General features: G+C 46.3%; 1 protein-coding gene across 2 annotated transcripts in view; it reads left to right on the forward strand.

Annotated features, from left to right (window-relative positions):
• The window catches only part of ttll7 (tubulin tyrosine ligase-like family, member 7), a 145,015-nt gene that overhangs the window by 29,233 nt on the left and 91,010 nt on the right, over positions 1-24,772 (forward strand). For both annotated transcript variants that reach the window (XM_080196493.1, XM_080196491.1), the window contains 2 exons: positions 10,684-10,900; positions 23,243-23,407. In XM_080196493.1, coding sequence (XP_080052619.1) covers positions 10,684-10,900; positions 23,243-23,407 — 382 coding nt within the window. The remainder of the gene's footprint in view (positions 1-10,683; positions 10,901-23,242; positions 23,408-24,772) is intronic.

Below are 24,772 nucleotides of genomic sequence, written 5' to 3' on the forward strand. Positions count from 1 at the left end.
GAGCACAGGGGGAGCCCTTCAGCCCATTATACCCTCTGGGCTCTCTAAAAAAAATAACTCAGGTCATCCCACGCCTCTGCCTTTTTCCTGCGTTTTCTTTCTCTTCAGGTGTTTATTCAATTTCCTTCAGAAAGCCATGACTAAATCTGCTTCCACCACGCTCTCAGACAGTGCATTCCGCATCATAATCATGTGATGCAAAGAAAGTCAGGTAATTAATAGAACCCCTGCAGTGCAGAAAAGGCCATTCAGCCCTCAAAGCTGCACCAATTCCCTGACAGAGTAACTTACTCACCCCCTCTCCCCTGCACATTTCCCATGGCTCCGCATTCACCCCACTAGTCCTCCTAACTTACACATCTTTGGACACTAAGGGTCAATTTAGCACGGCCAATCCACCTACCCATCTTGGGACTGTGGGAGGAAACCAGAGCACTTGGAGGAGACCCGTGCAGACACAGGGAGAATATGCAAACTCCACACAGATAGTCATCCAAGGCCAGAATTGAACCTGGGTCCCTGTGAGGCAGCAGCGCGAACCACTGTGCCACTGCTACATTCTTTCCCATGTTGTATTTGGTCCTTCTTCACCTTAAACCAATGGCCTCTGGTTCTCAATCCTCCTGCAAACAGGAGCAGCTCCTGTTCTATTGTTTTGAGAACTTCCAGCAAGTCTTATCTTCTTAAAACTTCTCCCGTCTATCTATGCATCCAAAGTCCCTCATCCCCAGAACCATTCTCTTGAATGTGTGCAGTGTCAGCAAGCTGCAGGCGAGGTGGTGGCATAGTAATAATATTGCTGAACTAGTAATCCGGAGACCTAGGGTGATACTTTGGGGACCCGGGCTCGAATCCCACCACGGTAGATGGTGAAATTTGAATTCCACATAAAATCTGGAATTAAGTGTCTAATGGTGACCGTAAAATCAGTGTTGATTGTTGGAGAAACCCGAGTGGCTTACTTACGTCCTTTAGGGAAGGAAATCTGCCACCCTTACCTGGAGTGGTCCACATGTAACTCCAGACGCACAGCATGCCCTCTGAAATGGGCTAGCAAGGCAAGGTGAATTAGGGATGGGCAGTAAGTGTTGGCCCAGCCAGCGATGCCCACATCTGCTGAATGAATTTTAAGCAAACAGTACTCTTGTGGCTGGAGAGTTCTCGGCCTGCATTGTACTCTGCTCCTGCCCTACAGCGTACTCCGAGTGTCAATAGACCTGTCTACTTTTCTATAATATTGTTTCCTTCATTTATTACATCTTGTTGTTAATCCAGTGGAAAAGAGACTTGCATTTCATAGAATCTACAGCAGGAAGACAGGCCCTTCAGCCCAAACTGGTCCATGTTGACCAAAATGCACTTCGAAGCCAACCCCACTTGTCTGCATTTGGCCCATATCCCTCTAAACCTTTCCTATCCGTGTACCCGTCCAAATGCCTTTTAAATGATGTCAATGTCAAAAATGTCAAAGTTTATGTAGCACCTTTCAATTTCTCGGGGAACACCAAAAGTGCTTTACAACCAATGATGTCTCTTGATGGTACATCTTGCACTCATCAGAATAATCACAAGAATAACAAATTGAAATACCACCACAATTTATATTTGGGGAGAACAGTGGGCATTCCTGATGAATGCAGCCAAACAGTTTTGGCAAGGTGTCTCCCTTTCCAGCAATAATGAATGAAGGTCTGGATATTTTTGGAGTCCAGGAGGCTCCGTGGATCTTTAAAAATAGCAACTGGGACCCTATCACTGGATCCTTGGTCCCATTTTTGGAATTCCCTATTTTCACCAGCGTGGGGTAAGGATGCAGGATGCTATGGTTGTGAATCCACACATGCACTCCCAATGTGGATGGCTTTGTTGCAGGGATAGATATCTCATCATTTTGTGAAGTTGGGGCATCTTTACGTGGAGTCATGGACATGGTCTCATACCCTTCTTGCCAACCCCTGCCCCTCCACCCATTCCCCATGATCCTTCATACGCACCACACTAACCTACGCTTCCCTGTCCAGCCACTACTTTTTTAACAAATGCTTTTACCGTAGCCCTAATTAAAGTGCCAGTTATCCAGACCCATTAAAATATCAGTAGCTGAAACTGCAAGAAATTAACACATCTTTATCTTGTGTAAATCAATTGTGTGCAATGGACAAAATAAGTCACAGAGAAAGCCTTGACAGTTGAGCAATGTTTTCCCTGGGTGCAGCTGTCTAAACTGACAAATGGATATCCGGGCCCTCAACAAACTCTGATAATGCATTTAGGGCTAAGAGTCCAGATATCTATTTTCTTTTTTAAAGGAAGTTGAAAGTTACCAAGGAATAATTTTAAAAAAATTCTTCTTCACATGTTATTGATACCATAGGACTCAGTGGTTCTGAATAAAGTGGGTGAATGGGTATGCAAGTGCCAGAGTTGGGCATGGAAGTTATGATGGTCATGGGTGCGCGTGTCTGTGAAGGGGCAGAGATTGGCAAGGAGGTTAAAGGAGGCTATAGGGAATTGGCTGAGGAGCATGAGGTAACATGAGTTGACATTGATGGGGAGTATTGGGGAGGGTGAAGAGGTGGGGGAGGGCGGTGAGAACTGGAGTGCTACTTTTTATAGTGATTTTAGAGTAATTGAGAAAGGTGGACCTTATAAACAGTCCCTTCCCATAAATAACTGACAGCCCTGATAGCTATTCTTGATAGTTTGATAGCTGAACAGTTTCTGAGGATGGTCCCCCCCCCCAAACGAAAATCCCATTTTTGCAAGCACTGTCACCCGCTGGGGAGGTTGCTGACTCCCGATCCACATCTCAGTTGATAATCTGCTGCCTCTGCACTGTCATAGAACCCCTACAGTGCAGAAGAGGCCATTCGGCCCATCGAGTCTGTACCTAGCACAATACCATCTGGGCCCTGGCCCCATAACCCTATGTACTTGCCCCGCTAATCTCCCTAACACTAAGGGTCAATTTAGCATGGCCAATCCACCTAAACAACACGTCTTTCGGACTGTGGGAGGAAACCGGAGCATCCGGAGGAAACCCACGCAGACATGGGAAGAACGTGCAGACTCCGCACAAACAGTGACCCAAGCCGGGAATCGAACCCAGGTCCCTGACACTGTGAGGCAGCAGTGCCAAACATTGTGGCACTGTGCCACCCATCATTTTGACTGTCAACTGATTTTCGGGAAGATTGGCACCAGATAGTTCCACCCAGTTTCCATTCAGCATCACCCTCCCTAGGGATTCCTCGCACCATTAACACACTGTTATTGTGCAGGAAACACAGCAGCCGACTCACGCACAGCAAGCTCCCAGAAAAAGTGATCTGATATTGGCCACATAGCCATTTGTTTTTAGTGACCCTCAAAGAGTAAAGAACGCGTTGGATGTGAACTTATTTATCATAGGGTAGCATTTCGGACAGTGCGACAGTCCCAGAGTGATGCACTGGGGTATCAGCCTGGTGTGGGACATGAACCCGTGAGCTTCTGACTCAGAAGTAAAAGTGCCACCCATTGTGCCACACCTGATGACACTGTGCAGCGTCAGAGTTAATACACTGGTGGCAGCCTACTGGTTAGATGATTGTGGGCAACTGTGAGGCTGCACAGTGTCAGGTGTGGCACAAAGGGTGACACTTCTACTTCTGAGTCAGAAGGTCATGGGTATGAGAATCGGATGGATTCTCAGAGGCTTTTCCCCAGGGCTGAAACGGCTGCCACAAGAGGGCACAGGTTTAGGGTGCTGGGGAGTGGGTACAGAGGAGATGATAGGGGTAAGTTTTTCACTCAGAGGGTGGTGAGTGAGTGGAATCGGTTGCCGTCGGTGGTGGTGGAGGCAAATTCGATAGGGTCTTTTAAGAGACTTCCGGATGAGTACATGGGATTTAATAGGACTGAGGGTAACAGGTAAGCCTAGTAGGTAGGGATATGATCGACGCAACTTGTGGGCCGAAGGGCCTGTTTGTGCTGTGGTTTTTCTATGTTCTAACTCACATCCGAGACTTTGCCGGGAGTCCCAGTGGCTGCACAGATGTGGAAAATGATTGAAAGCTGTTACTTCGGGCTCCAGTAACTGGGACGATTAAGAGATGCGAGTCAGTGTAGTCAGCCCGTCGTGACAATTGTATCCAAATCCATCACCTGTTCTTAGGCATTCCAAATCTTGCAGGCTCATTTTTCCGTCCAGTAATGAGTGTCACTTCCAGAGATTTGATCCCAGCTCATTCCTTTGACATTATTCTGTGAAAAAACTGTCAACAACTGTAGGCAGTTGGTGACACTTTGAAAACCCCCTGGAGCAGAGAAGTGAATCATGATCACAGCTCCCGGATTGGCTCGCCTCTCTGCGTCTTGGCTTTTGGATCTGCCTGATGTTTGTCTGTTTTCCCCTGTGACGGTTCAGACCAGGGTTCTGGCTAAGCTGTGTGTATCTGGGGGAGAACAGGAAGCCTTGGCTTCCAGACAGCACCTTTCAAATTCTCAGCAGCCTCCCCTTTGATGTGCGGTCAACATTGTGTTATCATAGAATCCCTACAGTGCAGAAGGAAGCCATTCGGCCCATCGAGCCTGCACTGACAGCAATCCCACCCAGGCCCTATCCCCATAACCCCTCTGACATTAAGGATCAAAGAGGGTTATGGGGATAGGGCCTGGGTGGGATCGCGGTAGATGGGCCAAATGGCCTCCTTTTGCCCTGTAGGAATTCAGCATGGCCAATGCACTTAACCTGCACATCCTTGGACTGTGGGAGGAAACCCACACAAGCACGGGGCAAGATGTTGTGCACGATGTGGCGGCCAATTTTTGTGCACAGCAAGATCCCAGGAACTTGAATGTGAAAATCAGCAGGCATCCAGTTTGTAAGGGTTGGATGAGGATTGAAAGTTGGCCAGGATTCCCCTGCTCCAGTCTAAATAGGAACAGGGGTTCTGTTACTACTATCCGAGAGATCAGATGGGGTTCTGGTCTAACGCCTCGGCTGAAAGATGGCATCCTGGTGGCATTGCAGCATTCCCTCGTTCGGGCACTGATGCCCCTCTGGATGGTGCTTTGAATCCTCGATGTTCTGACACTGGGCGAAATCTTGAGCCCACGTTTGCCGTGTGCGTGCGAGGTTGCCAGCAGAGTCGCAAGATGTGGAAGTTGTAGTCCTCGCTGGTAAGACCCTGGCAATGTTGCCAGCTTCATGCCCACAGGTAATATCAGTAAACGTCCCCCCACCCGCTGGCCGTGCTTTGACACAACCACCACCAACCACCAACCACCCCCCCCACCCCCCTTCAAACCACGTAACGTCAGCATGGTTTACAACAGGTTCACCCAGACATGAGCTTGCCCTGGGGTCTTCCCAGCAATGCAGCGATAAGTAGAGCCCTCTGGAGAGAGGGACATTCTGAGGCACTGCCCTGGCACTGCCAATTTGGCACAGGTTGGCACTAGGTTGGCACCATGCAGCACAGATGTTGGCCTTCAGCTGATTTCATTCACTGATATCCAAGATCACATACTATTTCAAAACAGCTCAAGGCATTGGACACATTTCTGACGACTCCTGCTCCAGAACCTGCCATGCCCCTAGCCAAGCTGGCATCTCCCCGACAATGTGGAAAATTGCCCAGGTACGTCCTGTACGCAAGAAACAGAATGAATCCAACCCAGCCAATTACCATCCCATCATTTGGCCCTCGATCATCTCTAAAGGGATGGGAAGTGCAGTCAACCGCACTGGAAAGCAGAATGTATTCATCAATTGGAGTTTGCACATTCTCCTTGTGTCTGTGTGAGTTTCCTCTGGGTGCTCTGGTTTCCTCCCACAGTCCAAAGATGTGCAGGTTAGGTTGATTGGCCATGCTAAGAAGTTGCTCCTTAGCGTCCAAGGATGTGTAGGTTAGAGGGATTAGTGGGTATAATATGTAGGGATATGGGGATAGGGCCTGGGTGGGATTGTGTTCAGTGCAGACTCAATGGGCCAAAGGGCCACTTTCTGCACTGTAGGGTTCTATGATTCTATGATAACCTGCTCACTGACACTCAGTTTGGGATTTGCCAGGGTCACTCAGCTCCTGTCCTCATCAACCTTGGTTAAAACATGGAAGAAGAGCTGAAGAACATCAAGGGTTGGAGCAAAATGGAAGGGAATGGGAATAAGGGGAAAAGCTGTCCGCTGACTGGAGTCATACTGCTGGTAGCTGTGAGGTGGAGATCCCAGTGTTGGACTGGAGTCAGCACGTTAAGAAATCTCATAACAAACACCAGGTTAAAGCCCAACAGGTTTATTTGGAATCATGGGCCTTCGCAGCGCTGCTGCTTCATCAATCACCTGATGAAGGAGCAGTGCTCCGAAAGCTCATGATTCCAAATTCCAAATGTTTGACTTTAACCTGGTGTTGTGAGGTTTCTTACAGAGTCATAGCGGACACAAAGGAAGATGGGTGTTGTTAGTGGTGACCAATCATCTCAGCTCCAGGACATCACTGCAGGAGTTCCCCGGATAGTTTCCTAGGCCCAAACCATCTTTAGTTTCTATAGATAAGATAGAAGGAGGGAAATTGTTTTCCACTGGAGAGTGAAACTAGAACTAGGGGGCATGGCCTCAGAATAAAGGGGAGCAGATTTAGGACTGAGTTGAGGAGGAACTTCTTCACACAATCTGTGGAGTTCCCTGCCCAGTGAAGCAGTTGAGGCTACCTCATTGAATGTTTTTAAGGCAAAGATAGATAATTTTTTGAACAGTAAAGGAATTAAGGGTTATGGTGAGCTGGTAAGTGGAGCTGAGTCCACGAAAAGAACATGATCTTATTGAATGGCGGAGCAGACTCGAGGGGCCAGATGGCCGACTCCTGCTCCTAGTTCTTATGTCCTTCGCTGTTTCATGACCTTCCCTCCATTATAATGTCAGTCGTGGGGATGTTTGCTGACAACTGCACAATGTTCACCCCATTTGCTCAGTTACTGAAGCAGTCCATGCCCAAATGCGCAAAGTCTGCATAACATCCAGACTTAGGCTGACGAGTGGCAATTAACAATCGCAGCATACAACTACCATCCCCTGCAAGAGATGATCCAACCATCGCCCCTTGATATTCAATGGAAACCCAACCCGCATGTGGCAAAGTCTACAGATCCCCCATTGGACTTAGCAGCCATCTCAGAACCCTTTGAATAGAGTGGAAAAAAGTCATCCTCAATTCTGAGAGGGAGAGATTGCCTAAGAGGCAAAAGATATCTGTCTGGACTCATTTATACCACAGCCTGCTGCTATTCGTTCAAAGTCATTTCACTTTTGCTGTGACGCAGAGGTTGCTCCCCTTTTGAGAAGCCACACCGAATCCCCCAAAGAGGACTACCTCGCCTCGTAATCTGTTAAAAGTGTTTGGGAAGGTGTTAACTGTTCTTCATTAATGTTTAGAGGTTCACTAACAGAAAGATCTGGCACTCACTTTAAGTGTATAATCGACAAGTTATTTATTTAACCAACCAGGAACTTTAACCGAACAAGTAACATACCTAGTAAAATAAGGTGCCACTGAAATGCTGTTCAAAGAAATACAAGGACTATTCATTACCAAAACAGAATAATTTAGTCACTCTCAAAAAATATATAAACAGGTTTTGTGGCTTTGGAAAAATCTTTCGATTTCTCCTGGTGATTCAGCTGTTTGTAAGCTCTTTCTGATTTGGCACCTTTTTTGTTGGATAGATGGAAAGTTTCCTAAAGAGATATTTTAAGTTGACAGGGAGTTACTTTTGCCCTGTCTGTGTTGAGAGATGGCAGTTCTTCAGTTGAACTACAGGCAGCCAGTTAAGTTCCTCTTTATAACTGTGATGACCTATCGATTTTCTTTCATTGGGATTGGTCTGATGTTGACAACAATTCAAATTTGATAGGTTCCTGATAGCTGAGTGTCTTCTTTAAACTGATAGGCAGCTGAATTCAAAAGCCTGGAAAGCCTGTTACCAAGGCAATCCTGATGCTTGGTCCTGGTTACAAATGTTGCACTCTATGTACCCCGTAGGCACCTGCATTTAAATGTCCAAGTACTGACACAAAACCGGCTTTTTGATTGCCATCAGGCTTTTGAATGGACTTACCTTGCATTAAGTTGATCTTTCTCTACACCCTAGCTATGACTGTAACGCTACATTTGGCACTCTCTCCTTTCCTTCTCTATGAACAGTATGTTCTAGAACAACAAAGAACAAAGAAAATTACAGCACAGGAAAAGGCCCTTCAGTCCTCCAAGCCTGCACTGACCAGGCTGACCGACTTAACTAAAACCCTTGACCCTTCTGGGGACCATATCCTTCTGTTCCCATCCTAGACATGTATTTGTCAAAGTGCCCCTTAAAACTCATGATCTTATCCGCTTCCACTACCTCCCCCGGCAGCACATTCCAGGCACCCACCACTCTCTGAGTAAAAAACCTGCCTCGTACATCTCCTTTAAACCTTGCCCCTTGCACCTCAAACCAGTGCCCCCTAATAATTGATTCTTTCACTTCTGTCTGTGTAGTGTGCGAGAAACAATACTTTTCACTGTGTGCTAATACATGAGACTATTATAAATCAAATCAAACCAAAAGCTTTTAAAGAGACCACACTTCACAAACTCAACTTCACAACACTGTTTGAAAAAAAAATGTAAAAATTATCCTTTGGTTCAGTAGAGATGACATTGCAGTGTTTGATTTTGTTGCTTACAAATCGTTTGAGTGAAGAGATAATGAATTAGGAGGTTAGCCAGTGGGAAGTCACACAGACCGATAAGGTTTTCGACAAAGTTGATGTTTTATTCTGCAGTCCTTCAATCTTTGCTCATGTTTGAATCTCACCTTTTTGATGATTTTCTGAGCTGTTCTCTGCATTGGGATAAGTGCCAGACTATTGAGTGGCGACAAGGGAACAGTCTCCTTGAAGTTACTGGGGCGTGCTGTCATTCAGCACCAATCTGTCAATGTTAATGTCCCACTGAACCGCCGCCATCTGGACAATTGCAGGCACTGGGAGCAGCTGGACATGACTCAGTGACTTCTCCTTTTGCTGTGTGGAATTTTCCACTTGTCAGTTTGAGGGGTTTTAGTGGTGCACTGGCCGTTTTGGACAGCTGGAGTCAACTTCAAGTGGCTTTCTGTCTGTATTTACCCACAAGGTAAGATCTTCCACCAGTGGGGTCGTCTGGTCCCGCTGAATCGAGCCCTCGGAAATGGGTGCCCTGGCACAGGGCGGACAAGTCACGCAAAAGCCCATGGACTTTGTTGGGTCCAGAGGACCCTGCTGTTGGCCAATATCTCGCTGTATCTGCTGCGGGAAAACCTGCCGTGTGGGATGAGGTCGGGAAAATCCCAGGCTAGTCTGTAAAGAGGGAATATTTAGGCGAACAAAGGACAAAGAAAACACAGCACAGGTTCAGGCCTTTCGGTCCTCCGAGCCCATACCGATCCTAATGCCCAAACTAAACGAAAAAAACCTTCTGTCCTTACTCAGTCTGTGTCCCTCTATTCTCTTCCTATTCATGTACCCTTCCAGGTGCCTGTTACATGTTGCTAATGTGTCTGCTTCCACCACCTCCTCTGGCAGCGCGTTCCAGGCATCCACCTCTCTCTGCATGAACAACATCCCCTGTACATCTCTCTTAATTTTTCCCTCTCTCACCTTGAACCTGTGCCCCCTGGTAATCGACACTTCCCACTCTTGGAAAAAAGACTCCTGACTATCCACCCTGTCTAAACCTCTCATAATTTTGTAGACCTCTATCAGGGTCTCCTCTCAGCCTCCGTCTTTCCAGTGAAGACAATCCTAGTTTGTTCAACCTCTCCTCATATCCAACGCCCTTGAGACCAGGCAACATCTTGATGAACCTTCTGTGCATCTTCTCCAAAGCTTCCACATCCTCCTGGTAATGTGGTGACCAGAACTGCCCACAATACTCCATTTGCGTGGAAATCCCACTCTTTTAGCAAGGAACAAGTGGCTATAGTTTGCAGACATACTCCTCCTGATGTTTGATCAGGTAACTTTTCCAATTTGCAGAATGATTATCAACTGAAAATCAGTCCCCTCCTCTGCCCTCCGGAACATTTTCCAATGAGATTGAATCCATAACTTTGAGTAATGAGCCCCGTGCTGGAGGAAATACCATTCGGCCTTAGAATTCATGCAAAGCTCTCATCACCTTGAAAATCACACCTGGGTTACCTCAAACCTGCTTCTCTTGCAAGAGAAATGTCCAAACTGTCCCAACCTTTGACTGAAGCCCCTTGCCCTTATAAACCTCCCCGTTGCCTTTCCAAGGACAGATCCCAAAGCTCCAACAGTGCGATGGCGAGGGGATCCTTGGAAGGATGTGATCGGAAGTTTTCCCAAAGTTAACATGTGACTTCCCCTCTGTCATAGAGTCAAAGGTGGGAATTTTACTGCCCCACTCACCATGGGAATAGGAACAGGCGTGGGGCAGACAACAGGAAGGTCCTTTGACCTCGAGCAGAATTTTAGGATTTCGGGATGAGCGAGGCCATTAACACTCTGTCCGTAGAATTTTACAGCACAGAAAGAGGTCCTTCAGCCCATCATGAATGCACTGGCCATCACGTACCTATCTATTCTAATCCCATTCACTTACATTTGGTCTCTAACCCTGTATGCTATGGCGTTAAATGTGTTCTTTCCTTCTCCTCCAGAATCTCGTTGATCAGAAGTGGCGAGAAGCTCCAAGCACAGGAACACCTGATTGTGCAGGAATACCTTGATAAACCGTTCCTGCTGGAGGGATACAAGTTCGACCTACGGATCTACATCCTGGTGACCTCTTGTGACCCCTTGCGCATATTCCTGTACAATGATGGGCTGGTCCGGATGGGAACAGAGAAATACCACGCTCCAACGGAATCCAACTTGGTAAGGTGCTTCTGATTCAAGGGATTCATTATTTGGAAAAAAATTGTGTTATTATTTCCTGAGATTTGCCCCCTGATCTTGGTCTAGTGGGATGGATTTTGTTACCCAGTTATCTTGATGCTGTGGAATAGTGTTGTCAGGACTTACAATCAAGGGAAGGTTAAATACTTCATAGAAACATGGTAACGTGGAACGTCTGAGCCTCAGGCCCAGTTCCTGAGACTGCACTGAACTTCACCTGATGAAGGGGCAGCGCTCCAAAAGCTCGTGCTACCAAATAAACCTGTTAGACTTCGACCTAGTGTTGTGAGACTTCCTACGGTGCCTACCCCAGTCCAACACTGCAGTTCCACACCTTTACATAGGAACAGGAGACCAGAAAAAGCCTCTGACTATCCACCTGTCTAAACCTCTCATAAAGCTTTGACAAAGGGTCATCTGGACTCGAAACGTCAGCTCTTTTCTCTCCTTACAGATGCTGCCAGACCTGCTGAGATTTTCCAGCATTTTTGTTTCAGATTCCAGCATCGGCAGTAATTTGCTTTTGGGATTGCGGGTTAGGCCTTGAGTTGGATAGAAAGCTGGTTAGACAAGGAGTAAAGTTTTGGAATAAAGGGGTGTTTTTCTGATTGGCAGGCAGGCAGTGACTAGTGGGATGTAGCAGGGATCTGTGCTAGGACCCCAACTGTTCACATTATATATTAATGATTTGGAAATGGGAACTGAATGTTATTATCTTCAAGTTTGCAGGTGGTACAAAGGATGGGAGGGTGAGCTGTGAGGAGGATTCATTGGGCAGGCTGAGTGTGTGGGCACATGCATGGCAGATGCTGTATAATATAGAACATAGAACATAGAACACTACAGCACAAACAGGCCCTTCGGCCCACGAGTTGCGCCGATCACATCAACACCTACCAACCTACAGACCTATCTATAACCCTCAATCTCATTAAACCCCATATACTCATCCAGAAGTCTTTTAAAAGACCCCAGCGAGTTCGCCTCCACCACCACTGACGGCAGCCGATTCCATTCACTCACCACCCTCTGAGTGAAAAACTTACCCCTAACATCACTTCTGAACTTCCCTCCTTGCACCTTAAATCTGTGTCCTCTCGTAGCAACCATTTCAACCCGGGGAAATAGCCTCTGAGAGTCCACCCTATCTATTCCTCTCAACATTTTGTAAACCTCTATCAGGTCGCCTCTCAACCTTCGTCTCTCCAGGGAAAAAAGTGCCAGCTCCCTCAACCTAACTTCATAAGGCATGCCTCCCAGTCCAGGCAACATCCTTGTAAATCTCCTCTGTACCCTCTCAATAGCTTCTACATCTTTCCTATAGTGAGGCGACCAGAACTGCGCACAATACTCTAAATGAGGTCTGACAAGGGTCTTATAAAGTTGCAGCATTACCTCCCGACTCCTAAACTCAATCCCTCGATTAATGAAGGCCAGTACACCATACGCCTTCTTGACCACCTCCTCCACCTGCGAGGCCGATTTAAGAGTCCTGTGGACCCGGACCCCAAGATCCTTCTGCTCTTCAACACTACTCAGACTTCTGCCCTTGATAGTGTACTCGTTCATCCCGTTGGTTCTGCCAAAATGGACGATTACACATTTATCCGCGTTGAAGTCCATCTGCCACTTCTCCGCCCAGTCCTGCATCCTATCTATGTCCTGCTGCAACTTTTGCCATCCTTCCAGACCATCCACAACACCACCGACCTTAGTGTCATCAGCGAACTTACTTACCCATCCCTCCACTTCCTCATCCAGGTCATTTATGAAAATGACAAACAACAAGGGTCCCAGAACAGATCCTTGAGGCACACCGCTGGTGACTGACCTCCATTCAGAAAAAGCCCCATCCACAACCACTCTCTGCCTTCTGCAGGCAAGCCAATTTTGGATCCACAAGGCCAAAGGCCCTTGGATCCCATGCCCTCTCACCTATATGGATACATTTTGGTAGCAAAAATAGGGAGGCAGATTATTATTATTTGAACCAGTGTGAATTGAGAAAGGTGGATACTATGCAAGTGTCTTCATGCATCTTTGTGCCCTTGTGCATCAGTCGCTGAAAGTAAGCGTGTTGGTGCAGCAGGCAGTAAAGAAGGCAAATGGTATGGTGGCCTTCATAGCGAGCGGATTTGAGTATAGGGATATGAGGATGTTTTGCTGCAATTGTTTAGGATGTTGGTGAGGCCACACCTGGAGTATTGTGTGCAGTTTTGGAGTCCTTATCTGAGGAAGGATGGAGGAGTAAAGCAAAGTTGTGCCGATCATGACCCTGCCTTAGAGATTACTAGGCTTATCTATAACCCTCTAGCTTACTAAGTTCCATATACTTATCTAAAAGTCTCTTAAAAGACCCTATCAAATCCACCACCGTTGCTGGCAGCCCATTCCACACACCCACCACCCTCTGAGTGAAAAACTTACCCCTCTGTACCTACTCTCCAGCACCTTAAAACCTGTGTCCTCTTGTGGCAACCATTTCAGCCCTGGAAAAAAGCCTCTGACTATCCTCTGACTCTGATCAATACCTCTCAACATCTTATAAACCTCTATCAGGTCACTTCTCACCCTTCGTCTCGCCAAGGAGAAAAGGCTGAGCTCCCTCAACCTATGCTCATAAGGCATGTCCCCCAATCCAGGCCACATCCTTGTAAATCTGCACCCTTTCTATGGCTTCTACATCCTTCCTGTAATGAGGCGACCAGAACTGAGCACAGTACTCCAAGTGAGGTCTGACCAGGGTCCTATATAGCTGCAACATTATCTCTTGACTCCTAATCTCCACATCTTTGGAGTGTGGGAGGAAACCGGAGCACCCAGAGGAAACCCACACAGACTTGAGGCGTATGTGCAGATTCTGCACCAACAGTCACCCAAGGCTGGAATTGAACCCGGGTCCCTGGTGCTGTGAGGCAGCAGTGCTAACCCACTGTGCCACCATGCTGCCCTTGTGGTTGACTCTTAACTGCTTCTCTGAAAAGGCCGAGGATGGACTGAGTCCAAGGGCAACTAGAATGGGCAACAAATCCCAAAACTAATCCCAGCAAGCTTGACGTCGTGAATCCCCCTCTGCACCACAAGTAAAAGCATCTCCTCACCCTGGTTTATAGTAGCGGCGAGGGCAGATGCCTCTTAATCTACAACTAATTAGCGTTTTAATTGCAAAACATACTGCTGCTCTGTAGACTGCCCTGGGAATTTGAAACTAAATCTGCTTAAGTTGTATGGATCATCCATTGTGGATATAAGATTCCCCTCCTGATTAATCTTGAAGCATTTTACTACTCTCGTTCCGTGGAGGGGGCAAGGGGTTAGGACAAATGGTCAGATTAATAATCAGATTGTGTAACTGTAACAGACTGAGCTAACATCGCACACTCGCTCAGTGTATTACTGCCTGGTCAGACCCATCGCTGAATCAATAAGGACAGTAAAACTAATTCAGGAAGAAAAGAAATTTATCCAGAGAGTGGTAAGTGGAACCCGCTACCGCAATGAGTGGTTGAGGCAAATCTGATTTATTTAAGGAGAGGTTTGATCACAAAATCTCCACACTGTGGAGGAGGCCATTCAGCCCATTGATCCTACACTGATAGCAATCCTACCCAGGCCCTATCCCCACAACCCCGTTTGCCCCGCTAAACCTCCTGACATTAAGGGGGTTTAGGGATGGTACGGTGGCACGGTGGTTAGCACTGCTGCCTCACAGGGCCTGGGTTTCATTCCCGACTTGGGTCACTGTCTGTGCGGAGTTTGCACGTTCTCCCCGTGTCTGCGTGGGTTTCCTGTGGGTGCTCTGGTTTCCTCCCACAGTCCGAAAGGCATGCTGGTTAGCTGCATTGGCCCTGCCAAATGCTTCCTCTGTGTGCCCGAAAGCTTGTGAGTTTATATCAAATAAATCGGTTGGACCTAAACCTGGTGTTGTCAGACTTCTTACTGCCCGAACAGATGCCAGAGAGCGGTGGCTAGGAGATTTTCATAGTAACTTCATTGCACTGTCAATGTAAGCCTACTTGAGACGCGAATGAATAAACTTTAAAACAAGGGGCGATTAGCATGGTCAATCAACCTATCCTGTGCATCTTTGGAGTGTGAGAGGAAACTGGAGCACCCGGAGGAAACCCACACAGACACGGGGAGAACATGCAAACTCTACACAAAAAGTCACGTGACGTCGGAATTGAACCCGGGTCCCTGGCACTGTGAGTCAGCAGTGCTAACCACTGTGCCACCGTGCTGCCCAGTTGCATCTTTCAGAGAAAGGAACAGAAGGATTTGTCACAAACGCCAGTGAATGAGTAAATGACCCATGAAACTGCCAGGCTGCTGGGTGGAAGAATACTCTTCAGGACACTGGGAAAGGAAAGCCTCCACGCTTTTTGTCAGAGCGTGCAGTGGGATCTTCTCTGCCCATCTGCGTTGGAGAACCAGCTCTCCAGTTTTACACTGCGTGTGATGGACAGCACCTCTCACAGCGCAGGGCTCCCTGAATTCTCCATTGAAATGTCAGCCCAGATTATGTACTCAAAGCGTGGAGTGCAGATTGGGAGCTTTGGATTTGGAGATGAGAGTATTACCTCTCAACACTCGTATATTTGCTCATCCGGCCAGTTTTTAATCATGGATAAATTTCCCCTGTGGCCGGAAGGAGCTCTCTACAGTTCTGGGCATCTTAGCACTTAATTGATTGCAGGCCCGTCAGGAGGCTACATCATTTTGTGACAAGTGAATAAAGCTGAGAGATTACACACCAATTAAACGATGGAAGTGGATTGGGCCCTATCCACCCACGGTGCTGTCTATCCTTCACACGAGCAGCAAACCAAATCCCATAAAACTTCCCCCATCCCCCCACCCCGAGTTCCCATTTACCTTCACCCCCTCTCCTTCAAGCACTTATCTGATTCATTTGTAAATGCTAACATGGTCCGTACTTCAATTAAAAGCTCTGACATTACAGTCCACAGCCATACAACCTGGTATTGTAAATCTCTTTGGCACAGCAGTTGGCACTGCTGCCTCACAGTGCCAGGGACCCGGGTCCGATTCCCGGCTTGGGTCACAGTCTGTGTGGAGTCTGCAGGTTGTCCCCGTGCCTGCGTGGGCTCCTTCCGGGTACTCCGGTTTCCCTGAAAGACGTGCTGGTTAGGTGCACTGGCCGTGCTAAATTCTCCCTCAGGTGTACCCGAACAGGCGCCAGAGTGTGGCAACTAGGGGATTTTCACATTAACTTCATTGCAGTGTTAATGTAAGCCCACTTCTGACAATAATGAATAAACAAAATAAATAAATTTCCACCCAAAATGAAATGCTTTGTGATAAGTCATAGAGATTTACAGCATGGAAACAGACCCTTCGGAGCCCAACTTGTCCATGCTGCCCTTTTATTCAAACCCCTAAGCTGTCTCAATTGCCACATTTGCCCATATCCCTCTATACCCATCTTACCCTTGTAACTGTCTAAACACTTTTTAAAAGACAAAATTGTACCCGCCTCTACTACTACCTCTGGCAGCTCGTTCCAGACCCTCACCATCCTCTGTGTGAAAAAACTGCTCCGCTGGACCCTTTTGTATCTCTCCCCTCTCACCTTAAACCCCTGCCCTCTAGTTTTAGACTCCCCTACCTTTGGGAAAAGATATTGACTTTCTAGCTGATCACTGCTCCTCATTGTTTTATAGACCTCTGAGATCACCCCTCAGCCTCCTGTGGTCCAGAGGAAGAAGTCCCAGTCCATCCAGCCTCTCCTCATAATTCAATCCATCAAGTCCCGGTAGCATCCTAGTAAATCTTTTCTGCACTCTTTTTAGTTTAATAATATCCTTACTATAACAAGGTGACCAGAACTGTACATAGTACTCTACGTGTGGCCTTACCAATATTTTGTACAACTTCAACACAATGTCCCAAATCCTGTATTCAGTGTTCTGACCAATGAAACCAAGTCTGCTGAGTGCCTTCTTCTCCACTTTCAAGGAGTCATTCAGGTTTGAAACGTCTGTTCTGTTCTTTCTCCATAGATGCTGTCAGAGTGGCTTTTGTTTGATATATTGCTGTGTTTCTATCTGCTCCAATGCATCCTTTCACCAATCAATACTTCTTTATTGAATCTCCTCCCTGCTTTCTAATTTGATTTGATTTGTTATTGTCACACCTATTGGCGCACAGTGAAAAGTATTGTTTCTTGTGTGCTATACAGACAAAGCATACCGTTCATAGGGAAGGAAAGGAGAGGGTGCAGAATTTAGTGTTGCAGTCATAGCTAGGGTGTAGAGAAAGATCAACTTGATGCAAGGTAAGTCCATTCAAAAGTCTGACAGCAGCAGGGAAGGAGCTGTTCTTGGGTTGGTTGCTATGTGACTTTGAACTCAAGAAAAGCTTCTTCCCTGCTGTTGTCAGACGTTTGAAGGGACCTACCTCATATTAAGTTGATCTTTCATTGCTCTATCAGAAGGAAGCCCTAGTTATAGAATCATAGACCGCAGAAAAGGCCCTTTGGCCCAACAATTACTACCACTAAAGTCACATTGACCCCATTTTCCAACACTTGTTCTATGTCCACATCACAGGGGAGGAGATGGAGATGACTTTGTGGTATTATCGCTAGAGTATTAATCCAGAAACTCAGCTAATGTCTTGGGGACCCAGATTCTTTGAGCAGTAAAGGAATCTTTTGAGCAGTAAAGGGATTAATGGTTATAGTGAGCGGGCGGGTAAGCGGAGCTGAGTCCAGAAAAAGATCAGCCATGATCTTATTGAATGGCGGAGGATTGAGGGGCCAGGTGGTCGAAATCTGCTTCTAATTTTTATGTTCTTGTGTTATTCGAATCCCACTATGGCAGGTGTGGAATTTTAATTCAATAAAAAATGCCTGGAATTAAGAATCTATTAATGAAACCATTGTCAATTGTCAGAAATACGCATCTAGTTCACCAATGTCCTTTCGGGAAGGAAATCTGCCGTCCTTACCTGGTCTGGCCTACATGTGACTCCAGGGCCATGGCAATGTTGAATATATTTAAGTCACAGGTAGATAGGTTTCTGATAGACAGGGGAATTAAGGGTTGTGGGGAGCAGGTGGGAAAGTGGAACTGATCCACTTCAGATCAGCCATGATCTTATTGAATGGCGGGGCAGGCTCGAAGGGCTAGATGGCCTACTCCTGCTCCTATTTCTTATGTTCAATGTGGTTGACTGTCAACTGTCCTTGAGCAATGAGAGAAAGGCAATAAACGCTGGCCAGCCAGCGACATCCATGTCCCACGAATAAATGGATAATCAATAATCCTTGAATGTTATAAAGTTTCAAGTGCTCATCCAAATATTTTTTAATGGTTGTAAGGTTTCCAGCCTCCACCACCTTCCCAGGTAGTGCATTCCAGATTCTCACTGCACTTTTGAGTAAAAAAAATGTTTGTGGTATTATTGCTAGAGTATTAATCCAGAAACTCAGCTAACGTCCTGGGGACCCGGATTCACCCCTTATAATCTTCTACACCTCAATCATGTCCCCCTCAGCTCTAAAGGAAACAATCCAAGCCTATTCATAGAACATAGAACATAGAACATTACAGCGCAGAACAGGCCCTTCGGCCCACGATGTTGCGCCGACCAGCTTTTAAAAAAAAACAACACTAACCCACTAATCTAAACCAATCCCATTTCGTCCATAAACCTATCCACAGATCTCTTAAACGCCCCCAAACTAGGCGCATTTACAATTGCAGCTGGCAGGGCATTCCAGTCCCTCACCACCCTCTGGGTAAAGAACCTACCCCTGACATCAGTCCTATAACTACCCCCCCTTAATTTAAAGCCGTGCCCCCTCGTGCTAGCTTTCTCCATCCGAGGAAAAAGGCTATCACTATCCACCCTATCTAAACCTCTAATCATCTTATATGTTTCTATAAGATCCCCTCTTAGCCGCCTTCTTTCCAGCGAAAACAACCCCAAATCTCTCAGTCTCTCCTCATAAGACCTCCCCTCCATACCAGGCAACATCCTGGTAAACCTCCTCTGCACCCTCTCCAAAGCCTCCACATCCTTCCTGTAATGTGGGGACCAGAACTGCACACAGTACTCCAAGTGCGGCCGCACCAGAGTAGTGTACAGTTGCATCATGACGCTGCGACTCCTAAATTCAATCCCCCTACCAATAAACGCCAAGACACCGTATGCCTTCTTAACAACCTTATCTACTTGATTCCCAACTTTCAGGGATCTATGTACACATACACCTAGATCCCTCTGTTCATCCACACTATTCAAAGTCCTATTCAGTCTCTTCTTACTGCTCAGTGTGGCAGCACGATGGCACAGTGGTTAGAGCTGCTGCCTCACAGCGCCAGGGACCTGGATTCGATTCCCGGCTTGGGTCACTGTCTGTGCGGAGTTTGCACATCCTCCCCGTGTCTGCGTGGGTTTCCTCCGGGTGCTCCAGTTTCTTCCCACAGTCCAAAGATGTACGGGTTAGGTGGATTGGCCATACTAAATTGCCCCTTATTGTCAGGGGGATTAGCTAGGTAAATGCACAGGGTTATGGGGATAGGGTCTGGGGTGGGATTGTGGTTGGTGCAGACTCGATGGGCTGAATGGCCTCCTTCTGCACTGCAGGGATTCTATGATTCTAAATGCTCCAACTCAGTCAATAACCTGGTGAACGTCCTCTGTAACCGCTCCAGTGCAATCACATCTTTCCTATAGTAAGGTGACCGGAACTGGACACAGTACTCCAGCTGTACCTGACAGCATTCTGTACAGCTCCAAAATAACCTCCTTGCTCTTATTCTTTACGCTCATACTCTAAGCAGATGTCGATTTCCCCTCCCAAATCTGAGAACTATCACATAAACACCCAAAGAGGAGTACCTCGCCTTATAATCTGTAAAAAGTGTGTGCGAAGTGATGTGACCTACTCTTCAGCAACTTCTAGTGGTTAAATAAATTCCTGGCACGCACTATAAAATCAACACGTAACAATTTATTTATCTAACTAACAGTGAGCAAATTAACTGAACTATTAATAAGCCAAATAAATCCTTCTCTTAACTATTCCCAAATGAAACAAGATTCTAATGGAATATTGTTCAAATAAATACAATTCCCACTCATTAAACAAAATAGAATTGATTCACTCGCTAAATTACAACTAGGTTTTGTGTCTTCTGGAATATTCTGGGCCTTCTTTGTTGATTCTTCTGTCTGGAACTTCTTTCTTCTTTGGTCCCCTTGCAATATGCTTTCTCAAAGATGTAGATAAAGCTATAAGAGCCAGCGATTCTCTCTTTCTCTCTCTCTGAGTTGAGAGCTGTTAGCTCAGGTAGATAGCAGTAGCTCTCTTCTCGTTGTCCCACTACCCCTTCTCTTGTACCTGGGATGACATAGTTATGATCAGGTATTTTGTGTTGGTCTTCACAGTGGAAGACACAAATAACATGCCAAAAATTGATGGCAGGAAGGATATGGCAGGTGAGGACCTAGAAACTATCATTATCGTGAAAGAGTAGTGTTGGGCAAGTTAATGGGGCTAAAGATAGGCAGGTCTCCTGGTCCCGATGGAATGCATCCCAGGGTACTAAAAGAGATGGCAGAAGAAACAGCAAATGCACTAGTGGTATTTACCAAAATTCGCTGGACTCTGAGGTCGTTCCCACAGATTGGAAAACAGCAAATGTGATGCCACTGTTTAATAAAGGAGGTAGATAAAAAATGGATAACCACCGACTGGTTAGCTTAACCTGTGTAGTAGGGAAAATGCTTGAATCTATCATCAAGGAAGAAAGAGCGAGGTATCTGGATATAAATTGTCTCATTGGTAAGACATAACATGGGTTCATGAAGGGAAGATCATGTTTGACTAATTTGGTGGAATTCTTTGAGAACATTACATGTGCAGTGGACTTTGGGGAACCTGTGGATGTGGTGTATCTGGATTTCCAGAAGGCATTTGACAAGGTGCCGCACCAAAGACTGTTCCATAATATAAAAGTGGCATGGTGTATTAGCATGGATAGAGGGTTGGTTAATTAGCAGAAGGCAGAGAGTGGGGGTAAATGGTTGTTTATCTGGTTAGTGATCAGTGACTAGTGGTAAGCCTCAGGGATCAGTGTTGGGACCACAATTGTTTACGAATTATATAGATGATTTGGAGTTGGGACCAAGTGTACTGTGTCAAAATTCACAGATGACACTAAGATAGGTGGAAGAGCAAAGTGTACAGAGGATGTTGAAAGTCTGCAAAGGGCTATAAATAATCTAAGTGAATGGGCGAGGGTCTGGCGGATGGAGTACAATGTTGGTAAATGTGAGGTCACCCATTTTATAGGAGTAACGGCAAAATGGACTATTGTTTAAATGGTAAAAAATCGCAGCATACTGCTGTGCAGAGGGACCTGGGTGTCCTTGTGCAAGAATCGCAAAGAGTTGGTTTGCAGGTGCAGCAGGTAATTAAGAAGGCAAATGGAATTTTCTCCTTCATTGCTAGAGGGATGGAGTTTAAAAGCAGTGAGGTTATGTTGCAGCTGTATGAGGTGCTGGTGAGACCACAACTGGAGTACTGTGTACAGTTTTGGTCTCCCTACTTGAGAAAGGATATATGGCACTGGGGGGGATGCAGAGGAGATTTACTAGGTTGATTCCGGAGTTGAGAGGTTGGCTTATGAGGAGAAACTGATTAGACTGGAGTTATACTCATTGGAATTCAGAAGAATGAGGAGAGATTTTACAAAAACATATAAGATTATGAAGGGAATAGAAAAGACAGAAGCAGGGAAGTTGTTTCCACTGGTGGGTGAAACTAGAACTAGGAAGCATGGCCTCAAAATAAGGGGAAGCAGATTTAGGACTGAGTTGAGGAGAAACTTCTTCACCAAAAGGATGGTGAATCTGTGGAATTCCCTGCCCAGTGAAGCAGTTGAGGCTACCTCATTGAATGTTTTTAAGGCAAGGATAGATAAATTTTTGAACCGTAAAGGAATTAAGGGTTATGGTGAGTGGGCGGGTAAGTGGAGCTGAGTCCATGAAAAGATCAACTATGATCTATTGAATGACGGAGCAGGATCGAGGGGCCAGATGGCCTACTCCTGCTCCTAATTCGAATGTTCTTACGTTCTTATATCAATATTTCCCACAATAGGGTTGGTTCCAGATTGTCAAAACCATCAGATTTAAAGTGAATAGGTTTTTGGTATCTAAGTGTCTGATTGAAATTGATTGGCTAAATTCAAAAGCTCGTTGCCTTGGTAAAACTGTTGCTTGGCCTATCAATACAAATGTTTCAGTTTAGGTTCTCTGTGTATGTGCATTTTAACTCTCTAAGCACAGAGAAAGCACCACCTTTTAAAGGGACACGCAATGCTCCTCCTCGGGGCACTTTACAACTTTACAAACACAAAATTCTAACACCCTACGTCCCGATCTCCAATTGCCCTCCCCAACTTCGGACCAACGCTACGACTGATAAGAACATAAGAAATAGGAGCAGGAGTCGGCCATCTAGCCCTTCGAGCCTGCCCCGCCATTCAATAAGATCATGGCTGATCTGTCGTGTCTCAGTTCCACATTCCCGCCCTCTCCCCATAACCCTTAATCCCCTCTCTTATCAAAAACCCATCAACCCGCGTCTTAAAAATATTGAGCGAGGCAGCCTCCACCACTTCAACGGGCAGAGAATTCCAGAGATTCACCACCCTTTGAGTGAAGAACTTCCTCCTCAACTCCGTTCTAAACCGCCCCCCCTTTATCTTGAGGCTGTGCCCCCTAGTCCTACTGTCCTTTCTGAGCGGAAAGAGTCTCTCCACCTCTATCCTATCCATCCCATTCATCATCTTATACGTCTCAATGAGATCTCCCCTCATTCTTCTAAACTCTAACGAGTACAAGCCTAGTTTATTCAGCCTCTCCTCAGCAAGTGTCCCATATCCCTTCTTAACTACCCTATTCACCAGCTCTGCTGCCTTTCGGGATCTGTGAATAAGTACCCCAAGATAGATCTGTTCCTATGAGCTTCCCGGTGTCCTACCATTTATTAAATATTCCCTTGTCTTGTTACTTCTTCTGAAGTATCTCACCTCGCACTTACCAGGGTTAAATAACATCTGTCACAGTTCTGCCCCTGTTGCGTTCTATCAGACTGTGAATCTGGAAGGTGCTGTACCTTCAATCATTGCCTTAAATGTGGAGCCCATAGCCACATGCCCTGCTCCCACTGTGCTCTTTAGATTGCTACACAGTTCATGTTTAACCATCAGAGATCACACAGATAAGAAGTGGGACAAAGAATTTTACCAAGTGCCCTTCCTTTTCCTCCAACCTTTCCAGAGCCAGCTCTTTATGCATCTGACCAACTATTCCGTCAACAAGCACAACGAGAACTTTGAACGGGATGAGCAAGCGGACCGGGGCAGCAAGCGATCGATCAGGTGGTTCACTGAATTTCTCCGCACCAACGATTACGATGTGGCCAAATTCTGGAATGATGTCTCTGTACGTATCCCCAAGATTTCCATTCCTGTTGCACCATTCACAGTATCAGGATGATCTAAGCTGCGTTAGAGTGAATGACGTGCTTTTGAAGGGCAGTAACTGTTGTGTTGTAGGAAACAAGCCTGCCAATTTGTGCACAGCAAGCTCCCACAAACAGCAATGCGATAATGACCAGGTAATCACTTTACCTGTGACGCTGGTTGAGAGATAGAATTTGAGCAAGACACTGTGAATGGGATGCCTTGTGGCGCAGTGGGTTAGTGGCCATGCCTCTGAGCAAGAAGCTCCAGATTCGAATCCCACCCCAGGACTTGTTGGCCAAGGAAGGTGGGTCCATAACGCGATCAAACAGGTTGAGTGTCAACCTGCAAATTTTCCCACTTGCCAATGGCTGGCGGTAAGAGCGGGAGAGAGTCCTGGTCAGTCACACTTGATGTGGCGTGGTGCCCCTCAAGCTATAAGCCCCTGGCAACAGACTGGCACCCTGTTGCATGAAGTACTAGCTCTGGAAACAGATGAAAGTCTGCCTTAGTCGACCACACGGTGTGGGAAGGGAGATGTAATTCTCCTGCTCTCCTTGATGTAGTCTTGTCGTCCTGACAGAGCAGACACAGCCTCCATTTAATATCTCATCTGTAGAATCTTCCTCTGACTGTGCAGCACTCCCTAAGTACTTCACTGGAGTATCAGTCAGGATTTCTGTGCTTAAATCTCTGGAGTCGTAATTGTCTGAACCAGAGACAAGAGTGCTGTAGACTCCAGTATGGCTGATGCATTTAATGTTTAAAATCAGTGTCATCACAGCATAGAGTTGATGTCAACATTGGCCATATTAAATTGTCCCTTAGTGTCCCGGGAAGCGATCTCCCTCATAGGTCCCAACCCGTCACTTTCTACCCATGTACCATCACAGATTTTTGGGTTTCCTGTTACGTTGACAAACATTCTAATGTCATTACCCCAGTTTGCCAGTCTTGTTTTCCTCTTCATTTCCTGCCTGAATATTACTTTTAAGCTGCCTCTTGTTAGAAGAATGCTCCTGACCTGCTTCATAAACTCTTTTGATTTTGGTTTTATCAAACTCCCTCTCTCTCTCATCATCCAAGCAGCCTAGACTTTGGCTCCTCTGGCATTTCCCTTGATGGAATGTACGTGAGCCCATATCTAAAGCATCTGCTCCTTAAAAGATTACCCAGTTTTCCATTCCGATATTTCCTGTTGGCGTTTGGTTCCACTCTACCCTGACCAGTTGCAGCTCAGTGATGGCATTTTCCTGAGATAGTTGTTCGATTCCAGTCCCCTGCCCGATCTAAGCTGCCACTCCGGGGGAATGATGGTGATGTTGCGTTGCGGATGACACGTTGA

The sequence above is a fragment of the Carcharhinus amblyrhynchos genome, chromosome 9 (assembly GCF_965287045.1).
Source record: "Carcharhinus amblyrhynchos chromosome 9, sCarAmb.v2.hapA, whole genome shotgun sequence".
Classification (NCBI taxonomy): Eukaryota; Metazoa; Chordata; class Chondrichthyes; order Carcharhiniformes; family Carcharhinidae; genus Carcharhinus; species Carcharhinus amblyrhynchos.